Source organism: Heptranchias perlo, chromosome 5, assembly GCF_035084215.1.
Source record: "Heptranchias perlo isolate sHepPer1 chromosome 5, sHepPer1.hap1, whole genome shotgun sequence".
NCBI lineage: Eukaryota > Metazoa > Chordata > Chondrichthyes > Hexanchiformes > Hexanchidae > Heptranchias > Heptranchias perlo.
In genome coordinates, this window is record NC_090329.1 from 124069130 (window position 1) to 124094186 (window position 25057).

The window sequence follows — 25057 nt, forward strand, 5'->3', positions numbered from 1 at the left end:
ACATACCATTTGCCTTCCTAACTGCTTGCTGCACCTGCATTTTTGCTTTCAGTGACTGGTGTACAAGGACATCTTGGTCCCTTCGTACATCAACATTCCCCAATCTAACACCATTTAAATAATACATTGCCTTTCTGTTTTTCATTCCGAAGTGGATAACTTCACGTTTATCCACATTATACTGCATCTGCTATGTATTTGCCCACTCACTCAACTTGTCTAAATTGCCGTGAAGCCTCTTTGCACCCTCCTCACAACTCACAATCCCACCTAGTTTTGTGTCGTCAGCAAACTTGGAAATATTACATTTGGTTCCCTCATCCAAATCATTGATATATATTGTGAATAGCTGGGGCCCAAGCACAGATCCCTTCCGGTACCCCACTAGTCACTGCCTGCCACCCTGAAAAAGACCCATTTATTCCTACTCTCTGTTTCCTGTCTGTTAACCAATTTTCAATCCATGCCAGTATATTACCCCCAATCCCATGTGCTTTAATTTTGCACACTAGCCTCTAATGTGGGACTTTATCAAAGGCCTTCTGAAAATCCAAATAAACCACATCCACTGTTTCTCCTGTCTCTATTCTACATCCTCAAAAAATTCCAGTGGGTTTGTCAAACATGATTTCCCTTTCATAAATCCATGTTGACTTTGTCTAATCCCATTTATATTTTCTAAGTGTCCTGTTATCACATCCTTATAGTAGACTCTAGCATATTCCCTAGTACTGATGTTAGGCTAAGCAGTCTGTAGTTCCCTGTTTTCTCTCTCCCTTCCAGCACAGCTACAACACTGGCATCTACCCGGCAATGTGGAAAATTGCCCAGGTATGTCCTGTCCACAAAAAGCAGCTCAAATCCAATCTGGCCAGTTACCGCCCCATCAGTCTACTCTCAATCATCAGCAAAGTGATGGAAGGTGTCGTCGACGGTGCTATCAAGCGGCACTTACTCACCAATAACCTGCTCACCGATGCTCAGTTTGAGTTCGGCCAGGACCACTCAGCTCCAGACCTCATTACAGCCTTGGTCCAAACATGGACAAACGAGCTGAATTCCAGAGTTGAGGTGAGAATAACTGTACTTGACATCAAGGCAGCATTTGACCAAGTGTGGCACCAAGGAGCCCTAGTAAAAGTGAAGTCAATGGGAATCAGGGGGAAAGCTCTCCAGTGGCTGGAGTTATACCGAGCACGAAGGAAGATGGTCGTGGTTGTTGGAGGCCAATCATCTCAGCCCCAGGGCATTGCTGCAGGAGTTCCTCAGGGCAGTGTCCTAGGCCCAACCATCTTCAGCTGCTTCATCAATGACCATCACTCCATCATAAAGTCAGAAATGGGGATGATCGCTGATGATTGTACAGTGTTCAGTTCCATTCGCAACCCCTCAGATAATGAAGCAGTCCGTGCCCGCATGCAGCAAGACCTGGACAACATCCAGGCTTGGGCTCATAAGTGACAAGTAACATTCGCACCAGACAAGTGCCAGACAATGACCATCTCCAACAAGAGAGAGTCTAACCACCTCCCCTTGACATTCAATGGCATTACCATAGCCGAATCCCCCACCATCAACATTCTGGGGGTCACCGTTGACCAGAAACTTAACTGGACCAGCCACATAAATATTGTGGCTACAAGAGCAGGTCAGAGGCTGGGTATTCTGCGGCGAGTGACTCCCCTCCTGACTCCCCAAAGCCTTTCCACCATCTACAAGGCACAAGTCAGGAGTGTGATGGAATACTCTCCACTTGCCTGGATGAGTGCAGCTCCAACAACACTCAAGAAGCTAGACACCATCCAGGACAAAGCAGCCCGCTTGATTGGCACCCCATCCACTGCCCTAAACATTCACTCCCTTCACCACCAGCACACCGTGGCTGTAGTGTGTACCATCCACAGGATGCACTGCAGCAACTCACCAAAGCTTCTTCGACAGCACCTCCCAAATCCCCAACCTCTTCTACCTAGAAGGACAAGGGCAGCAGACACATGGGAACAACACCACCTGCATGTTCCCCTCCAAGTCAGACACCATCCCAACTTGGAAATATATCGCCGTTCCTTCATTGTCGCCGGGTCAAAATCCTGGAACTCCCTTCCTAACAGCACTGTAGGAGAACCTTCACCACACAGACTGCAGCAGTTCAAGAAGGTGGCTCACCGCCACCTTCTCAAGGGCGATTCGGGATGGGCAATAAATGCTGGCCTTGCCAGCGATGCCCACATCCCATGAACGAATAAAAAAAAATGTAATCTGTCCTTGCAGGTGTGCACATCTTGAGGAATAGCAATTGCTCTATTTACAGTAGTAGTTACCAGATTAAACATAATCTCATGCTTTGCTGCCAAACTCACTTGGACATTAAAGTCAAGCCAGAAAGAGAAAGGAGTGAGGAATATGGTGAGAAGCATACATGCCAACCAACAGTGTTTCACGCTGAAAGTGACTGTGTTCAGTCACCATGTCAGCATTTGCTGACAAAAATCTGTACACGATGTCGTCTCAGTATTGCCACACCTCTCTTTCCCACTCCCCCACTCCTACCCCAGCCTTGTTGCTAATGGTTCAATTAGCAACAGCTTCCTTTTCTCCTCAATTCTGCTAATGGCAGTGACATCTGTCACTCTATACGCAGGAACTCTCAATGGCCAGAGTCACTGCTATTAGTGCCAGGACTGGGGCTTTGGTTCACTTCATTTGCAGCTGGATTCAGACAAGAGTGGGATGGGAGGAATGGATAATAATGAATGACAATAAATAGGGGAATGAATTGCAATAGGGGAAAGGAATAGATGGTAGTAAAGATAGAAATCGATGGCTTTACATGGAGAAGTTGCAATGAAGGGCAATGAAAGGGAGAGGAGAGGAAGAGAAAGTAGCAATGGGGCAATCGCAAGGAGAGGAGAGGGGCAATGGATGACAATGAAGGGGGTGAAGATGGGAGGGGCAATGAAAAGGGAGTGGATAGTAATGAAAGGAGTGAGGAGGGGAGGACTAATGGACAGCAATGAAGAGGGAAATGGAAAGGCAATGGGTGGCACTGACAGGGAGAGGGAAATAGCTAGCAATGAAGGGGGAATGGATGGCAATTAGGAGGAGGGGAAGAGCAGTGGATAGCAATGAAGGGGGAAAGAGTAGGAGGGGAAGGAGCATTGGATAGTAATGAAGAGCAGGGGAGATTCAATAGATAGCAATGAAGGGGTGAATATATGGCGATGAAGAGGAGTGGGAAGGAAGCATCAGATAATGAAAAGGAGAAAGAAGGGTCAATAAGGAGGAGAGGGAAATGGATGGTAAAAAAGGGAGGAAAGAGGCAGAAAGTGGGCATGGTGCTTTGGGATGGGGGAGTAAGCAGAATGCCAGCATTAATGGACAGTGGCAAGAGTGACATTGAACTGAAAGGTAGAAAGAGTGCCAGGATGAGTGCCAGCTGGGACTGGAGGGGGAAAATAATGTGTGAAGAAGGCAGGCAGGTAAGCTTGATCTGGACTGGCTTTGAGCGTATTGGCCTTTTCCTGTTCATAAAATATTACGTTCTTTGTTAGTGTCCAATCACAAAGGAACTTACAACATCGCAGTGGCTATTGTCAGCATTATTACAAAGATGCACACTTAACTGGTAAATATTTTGTAATAACCCTTAAGCTGCTAATTGAGCATTTCCGTTTATTCAGCAGAGCAAGGATTGGTATCTCTAATAAAATAAGTGCATAATGCTTTCTGTTTGTGTTTCTATAACTATTTTAAGGTACTCATTTTTCTTTCAATAGTCATCTGAATGATAGGTCACCATTTACTGCTTGAACAGGGATAAGTGGTCGGTCAGTTTGGAATTCATGGCATTGGCTCAGAACCAACATGTCGATCATAAGAAAGGGGATATAACAGCTCAAGATTCTGAATGGTGCTACTCACATGAAAACTCTTCTGGTTGTGTCCCAATGAAGTAATTCGATTTTTATGAGGTCAGGTTTTATGACTGACAGTTTAGTTCAAGACTTGTCATCTGTGGGTCTGACTGGTGGGGGGGGGAGACAATCGTGTTCTGTGAAAGTATTTCCCTTGCGTGCTTAATAATCTTTTTTCTATAGAATTTTATGATTCACATCTGCAAGAATAGCATGAAAATTTCAGTACGGTCCTCAGCTCCACAATTAACAATGTCGCCCAGTAGGAGAATTTGTACAAAGTATGCATATGGACTGAAAAAGAGCAAAAAGTCTTACATTTGATAATGTTCTTGAAGGAACGTTTATTGCCTGTTTTAGACCTTTTCAGATTCATGTGTGTATTCTTGATCCTATCACACTTCGTGCTCTGATGTGAAACATTTGCTGTCAACTCGGGTTATTTTTGTTTTCCTGTTAGTTCACAGTGGATGTCCAAAGGGACTTAAGGGTTCAGGTACATGGATCATTGAAGTGTCATGAACAGGTGCAGAAAATAATCAAGAAGGCAAATGGAATGCTGGCCTTTATATCTAGAGGACTGGAGTACAAGGGGGCAGAAGTTATGCTGCAGCTATACAAAACCCTGGTTAGACCGCACCTGGAGTACTGTGAGCAGTTCTGGGCACCGCACCTTCGGAAGCACATATTGGCCTTGGAGGGAGTGCAGCGTAGGTTTACTAGAATGATACCCGGACTTCAAGGATTAAGTTACGAGGAGAGATTACACAAATTGGGGTTGTATTCTCTGGAGTTTCGAAGGTTAAGGGGTGATCCGATCGAAGTTTATAAGATATTAAGGGAAACAGATAGGGTGGATAGAGAGAAACTATTTCCGCTGGTTGGGAATTTTAGGAGTTGGGGGCACAGTCTAAAAATTAGAGCCAGACCTTTCAGGAGTGAGATTAGAAAACATTTCTACACACAAAGGGTTGTAGAAGTTTGGAACTCTCTTCCGCAAACAGCAATTGATACTAGCTCAATTGCTAAATTTAAATCTGAGATAGATAGCTTTTTGGCAACCAAAGATATTAAGAGATATGGGCCAAAGGCAGATTTATGGAGTTAGATCACAGATCAGCCATGATCTTATCAAATGGTGGAGCAGGCACAAGGGGCTGAATGGCCTACTCCTGTTCCTATGTTCCTATAAGGGAGTCAAAGGATATGGGGAAAGGGGAGGAAAGTGGAGTTAAGGTAAAAATCGGATCAGCCATGATCTCATTAAATGGTGGAACAGGCTCGAGGGGCCGAATGGCCTACTCCTGCTCATATCTCTTATGGTCTTATGGTCTAGGTGGAGCTGAAAGGGTAGAGGAGAGGAAAGAAATGGAGTTACAGCACCTAGCTCCAATGTGGAGCTACCTCAGGCATAGGCTCAGCAAGATGGGCTGAATGGCCTCCTTCTTTGCTGAAGCTTCTATGGTTCAATGCCACAGTACAATGGCAAACGGGTGTTATTCACTATTTTGTTGTCAACATTCGGGAATTCTCAAATTTCTAGCTCAGAAACAAATTATTCATTAAGTCAGCAAAAAAATGGCTGGTTAATGTCAACATGATTTATAAAATGTTGACAACTTGTGGAAACTAATTGCTAAACTGAATTTTGTTTTTGTCAGACATTAGTTATTGGTTTTCTGGTTTCCTGCCTACACCAGATGTTGGCAAATGACAGACCAGCCTTTATTATGAAAATTTTTTCTTTCCATTTCTAGTCCGTGCATTTCACTCCTCTGAAGAAGGAACTGACTCACATCATAAGGGGTCTAATAGGCAGTGGTTGCCATCGTGTACTTTATTTATGTGTGAGCTCTGACAATGAGTGCCAGCAGGCTATCTAACTGTGGAAGTAGATAACTTCATAGTTGAGCACAATCCCGTCCTCACCCAACATCCAACGCACACATTTCCAGCATGGGTCACTAAATAGTGATTGGTAAAGGGAACCCTGTCCGAATTTACCCCTTCCAATTATTGCCACTGCCCTGGCTGAGATCAGCCAGTTTGTGCAAATAGAACAGCCACCCAGACCAGGAATTGAACTTGTGACCTTGCAGATCATTATGCTTCAGCGATGGCATCTTTACCTTCAATCACAGAATAATGAGCTGTCATATTTACTGAGTAGTCAATAGGGAAACCTCTTTCCTCAATGCTAAATATATGAAATAATCCACCAAGCAAAGTAGTAGCGGTAAAAACAGTGGAATTAGTCAAAACACAATTAGATGCAATGATGGGAGAGTAGATGGTAGATTTTCCTACTTTCTCCGCCCCCCCCCCCCCCACCCCACCATTTTGTGGAACTTTGCTCAATTGTTTTTGGAGTCAGGAAGATATTTTATGGAACTTTGACTCAGGAGACGGAATAAGTTGGGTAGAATCCAGCATAGGCAGATTGCGCTGCGGAAGGATTGAGATTGATGGACGGAATGGCCTTGACACACTCCATGCTTCTGAAGGCTTCTGATTCCTAGCATGGAGTAGCACTCGTAGGGAAAGTTGATCGGGAAATTGCGGGCCCGCAGACCTTCATTTACCTTCCATTTAAATGAGTGGATGGAAAATCAGGGGCTGCACAATCTGCAGGGTCCCATTGCGTCTGATCACGGAATCAATCCTATGATTCGTTACAGGAAAACTGCAAAGGAAAAATCAGTTTGACACTGCAACAACCATCATAGAGAGTGAACATTTACATAGCGTAACTGCCAATTTAGATCTAGAGATTTTTGCCTCAACACTTTCCAGAAAACCTACTTGCGACTCTGCCAGTCTGCCTCCTAGACTGACTACCCCAGGCTTTGCATAGTCTGGATAGTCGAGTATTCAGCCCCATGGACAAACACATGATTATCACATGAAAAGTTAGACATATGTGGTTACTCTCTATCATAAACAGTTATACTCAGGAAGCCTTTTGGCAAGCCTTTACTTAACTATACTATCAGAATTCTCTAATTAATTAGAACATTCTGTAACAGAGATGAATAACCACCAGATTGGAACCCTCCAGCTGTTAATACTGTTTACAACTCAAGTAAACAATTTACAGCTTTTTGCAATATAGTATCCCTATTAAATGAAAATTAAAAAAAACAAACAATTCTTATTGACAAATATCATGCACATAGACTATTGGTGGTTCATAAAGTAACCTGTTCAGAATCCCAAACCCAGTGAGGGGCAAAGTGAGTGCCCAAAGATTTTTTTACAGTGAACTTGGATCTGAGCAGTCTCAATGGTGGGATCCCTTCAGATACTTGAGGCACAGGGCATACATTTATGACTGCACAAAAACAAAACTTGTCAGCAGTTACAAGCCTGGTGGTGTAACAAGATGTTTGCTTCATTGCATTGTGAGTCAGGTTTGACTCCCAGCGCTATCCAATGCGTACAGCAGTCATAATTGATGACTTTTTTATTGTTAAGCAGTTTAAGAGAGGCACAAAGATGTAACCTGTCAGACTGGATGGTGATGCCTCTTGTATTTGTTTCCCATTTGGTCCAGCACAGACTGAGATCTCAGCATTGAAGTTATAACAGAACCTACTTGTCCACCTGCCCCCCTGGCTGAGAGAGGGAGCCATGAAAGCTTATTAAAAAAAAATTGGACGGAGCTAAATTATTAAAAAAATGTCTTGAGAGACCCCCTGAGCTCCTAACTCACACAAACCAAAAATAGATTCCACATTTTCCTTCCAGTTTCTCTGTTACCTTTCCTGTGTTTCACTTGTGTGTTTTAGTTTTGTTTCTTTTTCTGTAATGCTTTCGTCTGGCAGATATTCTTCTCATGCTTCTCCCATCAGTGCTGATGAGTTCACAGATTTTTTCCATGCTACAAAATGTAAGCCAGTGTAGCCAAAAGGGAATGCCAAACTCAACAAATATATTTGTGTAATCGCAGAACCGCTTTCTATCCTAAGACAAGTGATTTTGAACAAAAGTTAAATGAAACAAACTTTTAGATAAATGACCAGCTGAAAGTGGTAAATGCAAAAATAAGCATTTCTGCTTATATGCTATTCTTACACATTATTTGGGTAATTTTCCATCTAAGAAACCTCGCCCACTGAGAGACCATTTTGGAATTTTGGATGCAGGTGATACATCTCAGTAAACTTTTTATGTCTGTAATATGCAGTGTCATATTCCTATAAATTATCTATATGCCACAGACTGGTGAAATGGGCAGACACTTGGCAGATGAAATTTAATGCATAGAAGAGTGAAATGATGCATTTTGGAAGGAAAAATGAGGAGAGACAATATAAATTAAATGATATAATTTTAAAGGGGTTGCAGGAACAGAGAGACCTGGGAGTGCACATACACAAATCTTTGAAGGTAGACGGACAAGTTGATAAGGCTGTTAAAAAAATACAGGATCCTTGGCTTTATGAAAGAGGCATAGAGGACAAAAGCAGGAAAGTTATGATAAACCTTTATAAATCACTGGTTAGGCCTCAGCTAGAGTATTGTGACCAATTTTAGGCATCACACTATAGGAAGGATGTCAAGAACCTTGGAGAGGGTGCAGATTTATAGAATGATACCAGGAATGGGGGGCTTCAGTTATGTGGAGAGACTAGAGAAGCTGGGATTGTTCTCCATAGAGCAGAGAAGGTTAAGGGGAGATTTAATAAAGGTGTTCAAAATTATGAGGGGTTTTGATAGAGTTGATAGGGAAAACTGTTTCCACTGGCAGGAGAGTCGGTAACCAGAAGACACTGATTTAAGGTAATTAGCAAAAAAGCCAGGGGGAAATTAGAAGAAATTTTTTTACGCAGAGAGTTGTTGTGATCTGGAATGCACTGCCTGAAAGGGTGGTGGAAGGGAATTGAATAAAAATTTGAAAAGGAGAAATTTGCAAGACTATGGGGAAAGAGCAGGAGAATTGGCACAGACATGATGGGCCGAATGGTCTCCTTCTGTGCTGTATGATTTGATGATTCTATGAAATCTATCATATTCAACCTCTTGGGGTAGAGTTTCCACTTTGGCGCAATTGGGAAATTGGAGGCGTGACCAGTTTTAAGGGCAGGGCCTGATCCTGACAATTGAATCTTTAACCAGCGTAAAAGATCGCGCAAAACAAGAACGCAAGTGGTTTTGGGTGTAACTCACTTAGGTTTAAAATTCCCCGATCTTTTGAGTTGGTATGGCCGATTCTGCCCAAATTGCGCTGATATTACTGGTATAAACGAGCAGAAAACCTGTCCCCAGATTCTGCGTACAATTCCTATCTGAACCACTTGACTTCCTGCTGTCAATTGTTGTCACACTTTTTATGCCAACTTTTTCCATTAGAAAAGTAGAAAGAATAAAGTTGAGAATATATTGAATTTCTGCTTCTGATGAATCAGGATGATTACACACAAGTGTAGACTGACCTTGCACTGGCAGCACAAAAGAATAAAGTCAGGCCCAATGTCTACAGTGTAAAGTGCAATCTGTCATCTGAGGTTATTAGAATCATGAACTAACTGGTCACAGAGTTTATTCACGGTTGCCTCTTTATATGCTATAATTAGTCATTGGCCTGCCTCTCATTAGAAACAAGCTAAGAAGCCTGCCACTGCCTCTTTGAAGCCGTCTTGTTAAAAGGAGAAAGTCGGAGAGTCAAACACTTCACAATTGAAATAACCGTCTGACCCGAATCTCTTTTATTCTGTTGCAGACCAACTGAAAGGTCAGCTAGAACAGAGAAGAATGCAAAGGGCTGCCTGCGGTAAGTGTGCAAATGGTTCTCGGGTCAATATTTGGCACCAATTCGTTTCTTTAAAAAAAAGGATGAGATGAGCGAGTAAAACATAGCAGCATGAATAGTGACAATTATTTAATTTCAAGATGTAAAAATGACAGAGATGAGCAGTGTTTTCAAAACCTGGCTTGCCATGTAATTGAGTGGCTGGGTGCAGGTTTGTACCTGTGATTCTCTACACAATGAGATCCTAATTTCAATTCATACTTACAATGGATTTTTGCGTAGAACGGTGGAGGCTAAAATCCCAGACACAGTTGAATGTTGTAATGGCGGGGGGGGGACCTGTAGGTTTTTCTAGATTAATGGGCTAAGAAAGGCAGAAAGTCCTTTCTTATCTGTATTTACCTTGTGATCTAAGGTTGGCATCAAGCAAATGCCAGGTGTTTGCCCATAAGGGAGGAAGAGAAAGTCAGAGGGACAGTTATCTCACTCATGCTCACAGATGTCCCTGTAACCAGTAACAGAATAACATTGACAGAGGTATGGGAGTAAATCTGAGAGAAAGTATAGAAATCACCTCTAAACAATTTTTTATGAATCTGAATGAAATTTCAATGACTCAGTTGAAACTAGTTCAGTATACCAGCTGGTTTGAACTGCTTCTTTCTGATCCTAACTCTTAAAAGTGAGGAGACTGAGACATTCTTCCATGTTTTATAGAATCATAGAATCATAGAAGTTTACAACATGGAAACAGGCCCTTCGGCCCAACATGTCCATGTCGCCCAGTTTATACCACTAAGCTAGTCCCTGTTGCCTGCACTTGGCCCATATCCCTCTATACCCATTTTGCATTCACTGTCAGCATCAAGATTAGATACAGGGTAAAGCTTTGCCAGTTTAGTGCCAATTCATGCAATGTTATCAGGGATGTCAAGGCCGTGCAGATGAGATTTACTAGAACGATTCCAAGATGAAGGACTTCAGTTATGTGGAGAGACTAGAGATGTTGGGGTTGTTCTCCTTAGAACAGAGAAGGTTAAGGAGAGATTTAATGGAGGTCTTCAAAATTATGAAGGGTTGTGGTAGAGTAAATAAGGAGAAACTGTTTCCACTGGCAGGAGGGTTGGTAACCAGAGGGCACAGATTTAAGATAATTGGCAAAAGAACCAGAGGGGAGATGAGGAGTATTTTTGTTACGCAGCGAGTTGTAATGATCTGGAATGCACTGCCTGAAAGGACAGTGGAAGCAGATTCAATAATAACTTCCAAAAGGGAAATAGATAAATACTTGAAAATGAAAATTTGCAGGGCTATGGGGAAAAGAGCAGGGCGGTGAGACTAAGTGGATAGCTCTTTCAAAAAACCGGCACAGGCACGATGGCTGGATGGATTCCTTTTGTGCTGTATGATTCTATGATTTGTCCTGTAAACCCAGGCCACCAGCAGCTAGGTTGGGACTGCCCAAACTCTTTTCACTTAGGAGCAGTAAAACCAGCAGAGAACGTGAATTTTAATTCCACCATTCTGAGCTGGATTAACACCAGGCCCCCACAGGATTTCAACTCACTGCACTCCCCATTCCCCGTATTTTAAGTATTTCATTTCAATTTCAGAAGTGTTTCTGTCCATATGCTTAAAGGGACCAAGTGACAGATAATGCCTAGAATGTATGGAACATAGAGAACATGTTCTGGAACAGGACACCTCAAACTGACACATAATCCTTATTCATTCTTGCAACTCTAGATTAGCACTTCTACATCATGTTTCAAAACATACATTATAATATTTCAATATGGCTAATGCAGGTATAAATGTTAAAAGTCAGTCTTCATATTTTTTTCTGTTGGTCAGTCAGATGTTCAACAGAAACCCATCATCATCCTTAAAATGTCTCTAAACCAATCTGCTGAGAAATACATGCAGGTAGAGTTAGTTTTTGGCTGCTATGCAGTGCATACACTTTTCTAGTAGGGCTGAACCCACTTACTAAGTCCAGAGAGCTTGGATGCAGATTGAAAAGTGTATGCAGAGTACTGCTGGAGTTTGAACAGCTAAAACTACAGAATGTATCAGCACAAAGCACTTGTATGCTTCCTGCCGCTTGTCCAAGCAGGTCCCACCTCACCTGTTAGTTCATCGGCTTACAGAGTTATCTAGAGCTTAATGAAAAGTATCCCGTTTCCCAGTAACAATTCTACCTCTTAATGAGCCAGGCTGACTGGTCAATCATTGATTAATGGAGTACTGCAGACCTGTCTGGCTCAGGTATCAGACACACAGGTTTGACTCAGTTTCAATGTTCCATCACTAGGTGTCTCACCAGAGTCCCCACTTACAGTCTTAATATCATGAAAGTAACTTTGGAAACTATTGAGTATCAGCTCGTGATTACAATGGGACACAGACATAGTTTCGTATTCCTCGGGTCTTACCTTAAAACCTTACTGCTTCAAGTTTAAGGAGCAGCCTTTCTTGCAGAACTTTGTCAAATGCTTTTTGAAAGTCTACATACCGTTAAAGACTATTGGGGCCTAGGATAACAATAGTGCATGTCTGACTCAGGCCTACTGGGGGCCTACTACTGCACCATAAGTATGGTACACGTCGAACTCAGAAGTGATTAAACTTTTGCACTTTTCAGTAATGTTAAGTTCAACCCCCTCCTCGAGAATTTCTGAATCAGACATCTGCTGTTGTTATGGCACAGTCTTTGCATAATCAGAGTTCCCATGATATATCCAATCTGCTCGATTATAATCCATTCCATTTGGTGCAATATCTTTTGGAAATAAATTACTTTTGGTAGATGTAAATAATTTTTGGTATACTAAGATATGGAATTTGAAATCAATGCACTAAAAATGGGGAACCAGTGGAAGCTGGTTGGACAGGGGTGATAGATCACCAGGGCTTAGTACAGGATAGGATCCAGCTGATGGAATACTGATTGATTTGGAATTTTTGGAGAGTGGAGTTTTGGAGGCTGGCAGGATAATTATGAGAGAAGTCAGTCCATATGTGACAAAGGCATGGATGAGAAATTTAGCAGCTGTGCAGGTGAGGTAGGAAAGAAGAGGAAAGATATTTCAGATGGGTTATTAGATAGTCTTGGTGATTGACTGGACGTGGGGTTTGGAGCTCAGCTCAACATATCCTCTGATTTATCACAGCAAAAATAAAAAGGTTTGTTCCTGAGTGCTCCTGAGAAAGGACTCAAATCACATGCCCATGAGCATGTTTTTTTGTGTATTAAAGCATGCAACTTGATGAATTATATTTTAAGGAGCAGACCTTTTTATTTTAAGGGTATGGTAGCATAGTGGTTATGTTACTGGGCTAGTAATCCAGAGGCCTGGACTAAAATCCAGAATCAGGAGTTCAAATCCCGCCACGGCAGCTGGCGAATTTAAATTCAATTAATTAAATTCAATTAATTAAATAAAAATCTGGAATTAAAATACTAGTATCAGTAATGATGGCCATGAAACTACCGGATTGTCGTAAAAACCCATCTGGTTCACTAATGTCCTTTAGGGAAGGAAACCTGCCATCCTTACCCGGTCTGGCCTATATGTGACTCCAGACCCACAGCAATGTGGTTGATTCTTAATTGCCCTCTGAAATGGCCAAGCAAGCCACTCAGTTGTAAAATCTCGCTACGAAAAGTCATAATAAGAATAAAACCGGACGGACCACCCGGCATCGGACCACTAGGCACCGGACACGACAACGGCAAAACACCAAGCCCAGTCGACCCTGCAAGGTCCTCCTTACTAACATCTGGGGACTTGTGCCAAAATTGGGAGAGCTGTCCCACAGACGAGTCAAGCAACAGCCTGACATAGCCATACTTACAGAATCATATCTTTCAGCCAACGTCCCAGACCCTTCCATCACCATCCCTGGGTATGTCCTGTCCCACCGGCAGGACAGACCCACCAGAGGTGGCGGTACAGTGATATACAGTCAGGAGGGAGTGGCCCTGGGAGTCCTCAACATTGACTCTGGACCCCATGAAATCTCATGGCATCAGGTCAAACATGGGCACGGAAACCTCCTGCTGATTACCACCTACCGCCCTCCCTCAGCTGACGAATCAGTCCTCCTCCATGTTGAGCACCACTTGGAGGAAGCACTGAGGGTAGCAAGGGCACAAAATGTACTCTGGGTGGGGGACTTCAATGTCCATCACCAAGAGTGGCTCGGTAGCACCACTACTGACCGAGCTGGCCAAGTCCTGAAGGACATAGCTGCTAGACTGGGCCTGCGGCAGGTGGTGAACGAACCAACATGAGGGAAAAACTTACTTGACCTCGTCCTCACCAATCTACCTGTCGCAAATGCATCTGTCCATGACAGTATTGGTAGGAGTGACCACCGCACAGTCCTCGTGGAGATGAAGTCCCGTCTTCGCACTGAGGACACCATCCAACGTGTTGTGTGGCACCAGCCCCGTGCTAAATGGGATAGATTCAGAATGGATCTAGCAGCTCAAAACTGGGCATCCATGAGGCGCTGTGGGCCATCAGCAGCAGCAGAATTGTATTCCAGCACAATCTGTAACCTCATGGCCTGGCATATTCCTCACTCTACCATTACCAACAAGCCAGGGGATCAACCCTGGTTCAAAGAGGAGTGTGGAAGAGCATGCCAGGAGCAGCACCAGGTGTACCTAAAAATGAGGTGCCAACCTGGTGAAGCTACAACTCAGGACTACATGCATGCTAAACAGCGGAAGCAACATGCTATAGACAGAGCTAAGTGATTCCACAACCAACGGATCAGATCAAAGCTCTGCAGTCCTGCCACATCCAGTCGTGAATGGTGGTGGACAATTAAACAACTAACGGGAGGAGGAGGCTCTGCAAACATCCCCATTCTCAATGATGGCGGAGTCCAGCACGTGAGTGCAAAAGACAAGGCTGAAGCGTTTGCAACCATCTTCAGCCAGAAGTGCCGAGTGGATGATCCATCTCAGCCTCCTCCCGATATCCTCACCATCACGGAAGCCAGTCTTCGGCCAATTCGATTCACTCCACGTGATATCAAGAAACGGCTGAGTGCACTGGATACAGCAAAGGCTATGGGCCCCGACAACATCCCAGCTGTAGTGCTGAAGGCTTGTGCTCCAGATCTAGCTGCGCCTCTAGCCAAGCTGTTCCAGTACAGCTACAACACTGGCATCTACCCGACAATGTGGAAAATTGCCCAGGTATGTCCTGTCCACAAAAAGCAGGACAAATCCAATCCGGCCAATTACCGCCCCATCAGTCTACTCACAATCATCAGCAAAGTGATGGAAGGTGTCATCGACAGTGCTATCAAGCGGCACTTACTCACCAATAACCTGCTCACCGATGCTCAGTTTGGGTTCCGCCAGGACCACTCGGCTCCAGACCTCATTACAGCCTTGGTCCAAACATGGACAAAAGAGCTGAATTCCAGAGGTGAGGTGAGAGTGACTGCCCTTGACATCAAGGCAGCATTTGACCGAGTGTGGCACCAAGGAGCCCTAGTAAAATTGAAGTCCATGGGAATCAGGGGGAAAACTCTCCAGTGGCTGGAGTCATACCTAGCACAAAGGAAGATGGTAGTGGTTGTTGGAGGCCAATCATCTCAGCCCCAGGGCATTGCTGCAGGAGTTCCTCAGGGCAGTGTCCTAGGCCCAACCATCTTCAGCTGCTTCATGAATGACCTTCCCTCCATCATAAGGTCAGAAATGGGGATGTTCGCTGATGACTGCACAGTGTTCAGTTCCATTCGCAACCCCTCAGATAATGAAGCAGTCCGAGCCCACATGCAGCAAGACCTGGACAACATCCAGGCTTGGGCTCATAAGTGGCAAGTAACATTCGCGCCAGATAAGTGCCAGGCAATGACCATCTCCAACAAGAGAGCGTCTAACCACCTCCCCTTGACATTCAACGGCATTACCATCGCCGAATCCCCCACCATCAACATCCTGGGGGTCACCATTGACCAGAAACTTAACTGGACCAGCCATATAAATACTGTGGCTACGAGAGCAGGTCAGAGGCTGGGTATTCTGCGGCGAGTGACTCACCTCCTGACTCCCCAAAGCCTTTCCACCATCTACAAGGCACAAGTCAGGAGTGTGATGGAATACTCTCCACTTGCCTGGATGAGTGCAGCTCCAACAACACTCAAGAAGCTCGACACCATCCAAGATAAAGCAGCCCGTTTGATTGGCACCCCATCCACCACCCTAAACATTCACTCCCTTCACCACCGGCGCACTGTGGCTGCAGTGTGCACCATCCACAGGATGCACTGCAGCAACTCGCCAAGGCTTCTTCGACAGCACCTCCCAAACCCGCGACCTCTACCACCTAGAAGGACAAGAGCAGCAGGCGCATGGGAACAACACCACCTGCACGTTCCCCTCCAAGTCACACACCATCCCGACTTGGAAATATATCGCTGTTCCTTCATTGTCGCTGGGTCAAAATCCTGGAACTCCCTTCCTAACAGCACTGTGGGAGAACCGTCACCACACGGACTGCAGCGGATCAAGAAGGCGGCTCACCACCACCTTCTCGAGGGCAATTAGGGATGGGCAATAAATGCTGGCCTCGCCAGCGACGCCCACATCCCATGAACGAATTTAAAAAAAAAAAATTTTTGTTTGATAAATCAGAGGATATGTTGAGCTGAGCTCCAAACCCCACGTCCAGTCAATCACCAAGACTATCTAATAACCCATAAGAACATAAGAACATAAGAAATTGGAGCAGGAGTAGGCCAATCGGCCCCTCGAGCCTGCTCCGCCATTCAATAAGATCATGGCTGATCTGATCCCAACCACAAATCTAAAGAACACAAGAAGTCGGAGCAGGACCCGGCCACATAGCCCCTGGGCCCTCTCCGCCACCCACAGGGCATTGACCGATCCGAACTCAGCTTCATGTCCAATTTCCTGCCCGCTCCCCATAACCCCTAATTCCCTTTACTTCTAGGAAACTGTCTATTTCTGTTTTAAATTTATCTAATGATGTAGCTTCCACAGCTTCCTGGGGCAGCAAATTCCACAGACCTACCACCCTCTGAGTGAAGAAGTTTCTCCTCATCTCAGTTTTGAAAGAGCAGCCCCTTATTCTAAGATTATGCCCCCTAGTTCTAGTTTCACCCATCTTTGGGAACATCCTTACTGCATCCACCCGATCAAGACCCTTCACAATCTTATATGTTTCAATAAGATCGCCTCTCATTCTTCTGAACTCCAATGAGTCGAGACCCAATCTACTCAACCTCTCCTCATATGTCCGCCCCCTCATCCCCGGGATTAACCGAGTGAACCTTCTTTGTACTGCCTCGAGAGCAAGTATGTCTTTTCTTAAGTATGGAGACCAAAACTGTATGCAGTATTCCAGGTGCGGTCTCACCAATACCTTATATAACTGCAGCAATACCTCCTTGTTTTTATATTCTATCCCCCTAGCAATAAAAGCCAACATTCCGTTGGCTTTCTTGATCACCTGCTGCACCTGCATACCAACTTTTTGATTTTCTTGCACTAGGACCCCCAGATCCCTTTGTACTGCAGTACTTTCCAGTCTCTCGCCATTAAGAAAATAACTTGCTCTCTGATTTTTCCTGCCAAAGTGCATAACCTCACATTTTCCAATATTATATTGCATCTGCCAAATCTCCGCCCACTCACCCAGCCTGTCTATATCCCCTTGCAGGTTTTTTATGTCCTCCTCACTCTCTACTTTCCCTCCCATCTTTGTATCATCTGCAAATTTTGATATGTTGCACTCGGTCCCCTCCTCCAAATCGTTAATATAGATTGTAAAGAGTTGGGGACCCAGCACCGACCCCTGTGGAACACCACTGGTTACTGGTTGCCAGTCCGAAAATGAACCATTTATCCCAACTCTCTGCTTCCTGTTCGATAACCAATCCTCCACCCATGCCAGAATATTACCCCCAATCCCGTGATTTTTTATCTTAAGTAATAATCTTTTATGTGGCACCTTGTCGAATGCCTTCTGGAAGTCTAAATACACTATGTCCACTGGTTCCCCTTTATCCACCCTATACGTTATATCCTCGAAGAACTCAAGCAAATTTGTCAGACATGACTTCCCCTTCATAAAGCCATGCTGACTTTGTCCTATTAAATTATGCTTATCTAAATGTTCCGTTACTGTCTCCTTAATAATAGACTCCAAAATTTTACCCACCACAGATGTTAAGCTAACTGGCCTATAATTTCCAGCCTTCTGCCTACTACCCTTTTTAAATAACGGTGTTACATTAGCAGTTTTCCAATCTGCCGGGACCTCTCCTGAGTCCAGGGAATTTTGGAAAACTATCACCAAAGCATCCACAATCCCTACTGCCACTTCCCTCAAGACCCTAGGATGGAAGCCATCAGGTCCAGGGGATTTATCCGCCTTGAGTCCCATTATTTTACTGATTACCATCTCCTGAGTGATTTTAATCGTATTTAGCTCCTCCCCCCCGAGAGTCCCCTGTTTGTCCAGTGTTGGGATATTCTTAGTGTCCTCTACTGTAAAGACTGAAACAAAATATTTGTTCAGCATTTTTGCCATCTCCATGTTTCCCACCATTAATTTCCCGGTCTCATCCTCTAAGGGACCTATGTTTGCCTTAGCCACCCTTTTTCTTTTTATATAACTATAGAAACTCTTGCTATCTGTTTTTATATTTTTTGCTAATTTATTTTCATAATCTAACTTCCCTTTCTTAATCAATCCTTTAGTTACTTTTTGCTGTCTTTTGAAGAATTCCCAATCTTCTATCCTCCCACTAAGTTTGGCTACCTTATATGTCCTTGTTTTTAGTCGGATACTATCCTTGATTTCTTTACTTAGCCACGGATGGCTGTCATTTCTTTTACACCCTTTTTTCCTCAGTGGAATATATTTATTTTGAAAGTTGTAAAATAACTCCCTAAATGAACACCACTGCTCATGTACCGTCTTACCCTTTAATCTATTTTCCCAGTCCACTTTAATCAATTTCGCTCTCATACCATCATAGTCTCCTTTATTCAAGCTCAGTACGCTTGTTTGAGAATCAACCTTCTCACCCTCTAATTGGATATGGAATTCAACCATGTTGTGGTCGCTCGTTCCAAGGGGATCCTTAACTAGGACATTATTAATTAATCCTGACTCATTACACAGGACCAGGTCCAAGGTTGCCTGCCCCCTTGTAGGATCAGTTGCATACTGCTCAAGAAATCCATCCCTGATGCATTCAATGAACTCGTCCTCAAGGCTGCTCTGCCCAATTTGATTTGTCCAGTTAATATGATAATTAAAATCCCCCATAATTATGGCTGTTCCCTTATTACATGCCCCGACTATCTCCTGATTAATACTTCTTCCAGCAGAGTTGCAACTATTAGGAGGCCTATATACTACGCCCACTAGTGTTTTTTTTCCCTTATTATTCCTTATCTCCACCCAAACTGTTTCATTATCTTGATGCTTTGTCCCAATATCATTTCTCTGTATTACAGTGATTCCTTCCTTTATTAACATAGCCACCCCACCTCCCCTTCCTTCCTGCCTGTCCTTCCTGATTGTTAAATACCCTGGCATATTTAATTCCCAGTCGTTGTCACCCTGCAGCCATGTTTCTGTAATGGCCACAAGATCATACCCATACGTAGTTATTTGTGCCGTTAACTCGTCCATTTTATTACGAATGCTACGTGCATTCAGATAAAGAACTTTCAAATCTGTTTTGTGACGCTTAGTTCCTGCTTTTTCCTTTTTTAACACTTTACCTTTTACTCCATACCTTCTGTCCCTTCCTGTTACGCTTTCCTCTCTCTCCCTGCTCAGGTTCCCAACCCCCTGCCACTTTAGTTTAAACCCTCCCCAACAGCACTAGCAAACACTCCTCCTAGGACAGCGGTCCCGGCCCTGCCCAGGTGCAGACCATCCGGTTTGTACTGGTCCCACCTCCCCCAGAACCGTTTCCAGTGTCCCAGGAATTTGAATCCCTCCCCCTTGCACCATTCCTCTAGCCACGTATTCATTTGAAATATCCTCCTATTTCTACTCTGACTAGCACGTGGCACTGGCAGCAATCCTGAGATTACTACCTTTGAGGTCCTATTTTTTAATTTACCTCCTAACTCCCTATATTCTGCTTTTAGGACCTCATCCCCTTTTTTACCTATATCGTTGGTGCCTATGTGCACCACGACAGCTGGCTGTTCGCCCTCCCCCTCCAAAATGTTCTGTAGCCGCTCCGAGACATCCTTGATCCTTGCACCAGGGAGGCAACACACCATCCTGGAGTCTCGGTTGCGGCCGCAGAAACGCCTGTCTATTCCCCTTACAATTGAGTCCCCTATCACTATAGCTCTGCCACTCTTTTTCCTCCCAGCCTGTGCAGCAGAGCTACCCGTGGTGCCAGGAAGTTGGCTGCTGCTGCCTTCCCCTGATAAGTCATCCCCCCCAACAGCATCCAAAGTGGCATATCTGTTTGAGAGGGGGATTGCCACAGGGGACCCCTGCACTACCTGCCTGCATCTCTTACTCTTCCTGGTGGTCACCCATTCACTTCCTGCCTGTATACCCTTTACCTGCGGTGTGACCAACTCGCTAAACGTGCTATCCACGAGTTTCTCTGCATCGCGAATGCTCCACAGTGAGTCCACCCGCAGCTCCAGCTCCGAGATACGATCGGTCAGTAGCTGCAGGTGGACACACTTCCCGCACACATGGTCGGCAGGGACACTGGTAGTGTCCATGACTTCCCACATCTTGCAGGAGGAGCATATCACGGGTGCGAGGTCTGCTGCCATGACTTGCCTTAGCTTAGTTACCCCTTTTAAATTACGTTGAAATTAGAAAATGTTAACTATACTAGGGACCTAGGTTCACTAAAAAAAAAACACTATCTGCTATAAAACCTGCAGATCTTCCCTTTCTTATTACTTTACTTACAGTAAAATGGTAGAAATACTCACCTGAACCTACTCACCAATCAGCTGCCTCCCCTGTGCCGCGTCACTTTCTGACTGGTGACGTCACCCTGAACTCTGCCGCTGGTCTCAGAGTCTCGCTCTCAGAGTAAGCTCTGGTCTCGCTCTCTCCCGTCGCTCACCGACTGGACTCTCGCTCTCTCCGCGCTGTTTATATCTCCGCTCTGGTCTCGCTCTCTCCCGCCGCTCACCGACTGAACTCTCGCTCTCTCCGCGCTGTTTATATCCCCGCTCTGGTCTCGCTCTCTCCCGCCGCTCACCGACTGGACTCTCGCTCTCTCCGCGCTGTTTATATCTCCGCTCTGGTCTCGCTCTCTCCCGCCGCTCACCGACTGAACTCTTGCTCTCTCTGCGCTGTTTTTATCCCCGCTCTGGTCTCGCTCTTTACCGCCGCTCACCGCTCTCAGGTCCACTACCGCTCTGCAGGAAAAGCAAGGCAAAGCAGCACCTCCTTCCCCCACTTCACCAAACTCCCACACGTACCGAACTCTCAGCACACTGTGTTGTCCTCACACCGTGCTGTCCGCACTGACAGGCCCCTGTATTTCTACAGTTGAGACTCAGATGAGTCAGGCCTGCCCCACCTTCAGGGACCAATTGAATCTAGCTAACCAATTAACTTGCTACAGCAGCTCTCTGCTGAAGCCAGACAGAAACTTCTTTCCTACCTCACCTACACAGCTGCTGACTCTCTCATCCATGCCTTTGTCACATATGGACTGACTTCTCTAATAATTATCCTGCTGGCCTTCAAAATTCCACTCTACAAAAATTCCAAATCAATCAGCATTCCATCAGCTGGATCCTATCCTGCACTAAGCCCTGGTGATCTATCACCCCTGTCCAACCAGCTTCCACTGGTTCCCCATTTTTTAGTGCATTGATTTCAAATTCCTTATCTTTGTCCACAAATTCTTTCATTGCCTTGCTTCGCCAAATATATGTGATATCCTCCAGCCCTACACACCCTCCTCTCTTCCCACTCTGGCTTGTCTTGGGCGAGCAGGAAATGGTTGACAGGTAACCCTTTGTGAAATGCATACTTGAACCATATACCTGGTACATAGTACTTTTTAGTAGTCTTAGTTTGACAGGATCATTAAGGTTATCCATCTTCTCCCTCATTTGTTCCTGGGTCCTGCAGATACTGTACACAGCATTGAATCTGGCCACCATAACCTGCCATGCATGGCGCTTACTGTCTTGAGTGCTAAACAGGGCAACTCTCCTTGCATCCACCTCATGCAGCAGCACATTCACTTCATCAGCTATCAGCAGGGTCATGTGCTGTGCCACCCCACCACTTACCCACAGATTTTATTTCATGCCTCTATATTGGGTTTGCTTTCCCTTGCTGTCACTTCTCTCCTCATATACAAGCAGAAAAATATTCAACCTTTTGATTTTTGCCCTTTCACATACTTCTAAAATTTTCCAACAGCCCTTTAAAGGGAGCTGGGTTATAGGAAATCCTGTCCATTGCACCAAGCATGCTCTCTGCGCTTGAGTCAGTGTATGTAGGACACATTTTCTAAATATGGAAATGAGCTAACCTTGCAAAATGGCATTAGACCAGCTCTCTGTGATACTGGTGCACCTGCTACATGATGCATTATAGTCCCAATAGAACTGATAACTGGCCCCTCCCTTATAACCTTTGAAAATGAGCTTTGAAGGCAAAAAAGGCATTCCTAACATAAAAGCTGGGTAAGTGCAACAGGTACTGATTTAAATATTTTTACAATTAATCTAGGGCCTTAATGAGGCTACAGCACAAAATCTTCACAAGCACAAAAATGCAGTCAGCCTGAAAATTGCCAGCAGGTGTAAAACATTGGGCGGGTGCCATCTTGCCAAATTTTCCAATCACCCTGCACCTGCACAACGGGGTCCAGAAAGCACCTCACAGAGTTTTTCCTGATTAAAAACAAGGCAGATCTCAAATCTGTCACACCCCCGTTTAATTTATTTGTTGCTGTTGGTTTATCACCCTAAGTGTATTAGCTCGTCACCTTTGTTGACTTAGCCAGCTATCCAGCATGAGCAGGAGCACTGTAACTATACCTGCCCCCAACAGCTCTGTGGCTGGATTCCAGTCATCACTCAGCTTTCTGAAACTGATGTTTCTCATTCAGTTAGAATTGGATCACCAACAGTGGAGCACTGATTAGGATCAGGCCCCTGGTGCCTGTGCTCAGTGAAGCTTCTGGTTTGAGGTGCACTCACAGTATGCCTGTTACTGGTTTCAGCATGCACCCCGGTTCAGCTTCAGAAACCCTCTGAGTGCAGCATAAAGCAGGAAGGAATTTGAATAAACCAGACTTCTGTCACTCTTCCCAAAAGGAGATACTAATCAGTTTAGTTGACAGGTGCCAAAACATTTCACACATATGGCAATCAGATTGGCGTATGTGTGAAATAATGTTGGCATCTGTCAGCTAAACTGATTGGTATCATTGGTCCTAATCCAAGCTTAATCCAAGATGAAGTTGTAAAGGATGGGCTCATTTTAAAGAGCTATCATGTGGAACCAGTGTATTTGGACCTGGCTCCCACAAGTTCCACATGACAGTGCTTTAGATCAAATGCTTCCTTTGTACCTTCCTTCAGCTTGAAGTTAAGCATAGATGTGGAAAAGCATGCCAACCTGATAACCCATAAGCGTGAGGAGTTTATCTCCATTCTTGTGAAAGACTGGTAACCTTCATGCAGTTCTCAGGGAGTCCAGAGAAATGGGTAGAATTTATTAACAATTGACGATACTTTGATGGTGTCATTCTGAGAGGCTGTGCAATGGCAAAACTGGCGATTGAAGAATGTTTTCATCTTCTTCGTTCTCCCCCACTGACAACTTGCAGCTCTCCCTGGCACCATGCCCCTTGCTCCAGCTATGGTAGCACCTTGAGCATCTTTGTGTCGCCATACTAGTGCTAATTCATGGCCATCTGATAGAAGGAGCTCTTTGCTGGTTTTTCTTCCGACCTAGATTGAACTCCCTGGTTACTGCTGCATGTAACAGGTTAGCTGAGAAGTGGTTTGGCTTCTCCAGCTACTGTACAACAGAGTAAACAGGGTAGGAGTTAAAGGCAGCTTTTCAGAATGGTTGGATGTGGGTGGTGGTGTCCCACAAGGTTTAGATCTGGGGCCACTTTTGTTCACTGTCTATATCAATGATTTGATTATAGGCCTAGAGGGAATGGTGTCAAAACTTGCAGGTGATACCAAAATAGGAGGTGTAGTTAATTCTTTAGAAGACCAAAGGAAACTGCAAAGGGATACTGATAAGATGGGGGAATGGTCTAAAAAGTGGCAGACACAATTCAATGTCATTAAGTGTGAGGTAATGCATTTTGGTAAAAAAACAGCATTAACTGAATGGAAGTAGGCTTGGTGCTCTAAAAGAGCAGAGGAACTTGGGGGGTAGAACATTAAAGGCAGCACCTCAGGCTGATGAGGCTATAAAAAAAAGCTAATAGAATTCTAGGTTTTAACCGAAGAAGTATAGAATATAAAAGCCCTGAGGTAATGAGGAGCCTATATAAAACCTTAATAAGGCCTCAATTAGAGTACTGTGTGTAGCACTGGGCTCCACACTATAAGAAGGATATTGAGACTTCAGAGAGAGTACAATGCAGATTAACTAGGAAGCTGAGGAAATACAAACATGAAGAAAGACTTGAATAATGGTTTCTTTTTTTGTTAGAACGACTCAGATTGTGGGGCAATATGATAGAAGTGTTTAAAATTATGAAAGTTTATGACAGGGTAGATAGAACTAGACTGTTTCCAGTAGTTCAGGGGTCAAAAACAAGGTGCCAGATACAAGATTCAAATGTAAGGGGTTTAGAACAGAGGACAGGAGAAACTCTTCACACAGCTATGAGGCTGTGGAATTCACTTCCAGGGTTAGTGGTTGAGGCAGAAACTATGTCAGCATTCAAGATTAGATTGGATAAGTGGATGAAGGAAAAGGCGTTGAAGGGATCTGGGAATACGGTGGGAAAATGTGATTAGAACTATTTGCTCGCGTGCCCACATGGACTGGTTGAGCAAAATGGCCTGCTTCCATGTTGCAACTTCCATGTATTTCTACAAGTGCAGTGCTGCACTGCCTCAGCCAGCCTGCTACCTCAGAGTATGCTGCCCTCCTGTCTGGGTCAAAGTGTGATGACGGGCCCATTGTGGCCGAGAGCCTAGCAAGTGTCTGACCCTAGCCACTCCTGATTTGGTAGTAGGAACGATTCAAAACTGCAGTTGGCTTCTCAAAATTTTAGACAAAGCTCCCAGTTTTTGGCTCTCAGCTCTCATCTTAATGAGCATGTGCAATCTAAAGGTAAACATTTGCATTCAGCGATTCCTTTCCACTTCACTGTTAACCTGATTTACTGCGTCTGT

General features: G+C 44.5%; 1 protein-coding gene across 4 annotated transcripts in view; it reads left to right on the top strand.

The window, feature by feature from the left end:
- The window catches only part of kif6 (kinesin family member 6), a 489217-nt gene that overhangs the window by 357897 nt on the left and 106263 nt on the right, over positions 1–25057 (top strand). For all 4 annotated transcript variants that reach the window (XM_067985160.1, XM_067985162.1, XM_067985163.1 and 1 more), the window contains exon 16: positions 9637–9687. In XM_067985160.1, the coding sequence (XP_067841261.1) occupies positions 9637–9687 (51 nt within the window). The remainder of the gene's footprint in view (positions 1–9636; positions 9688–25057) is intronic.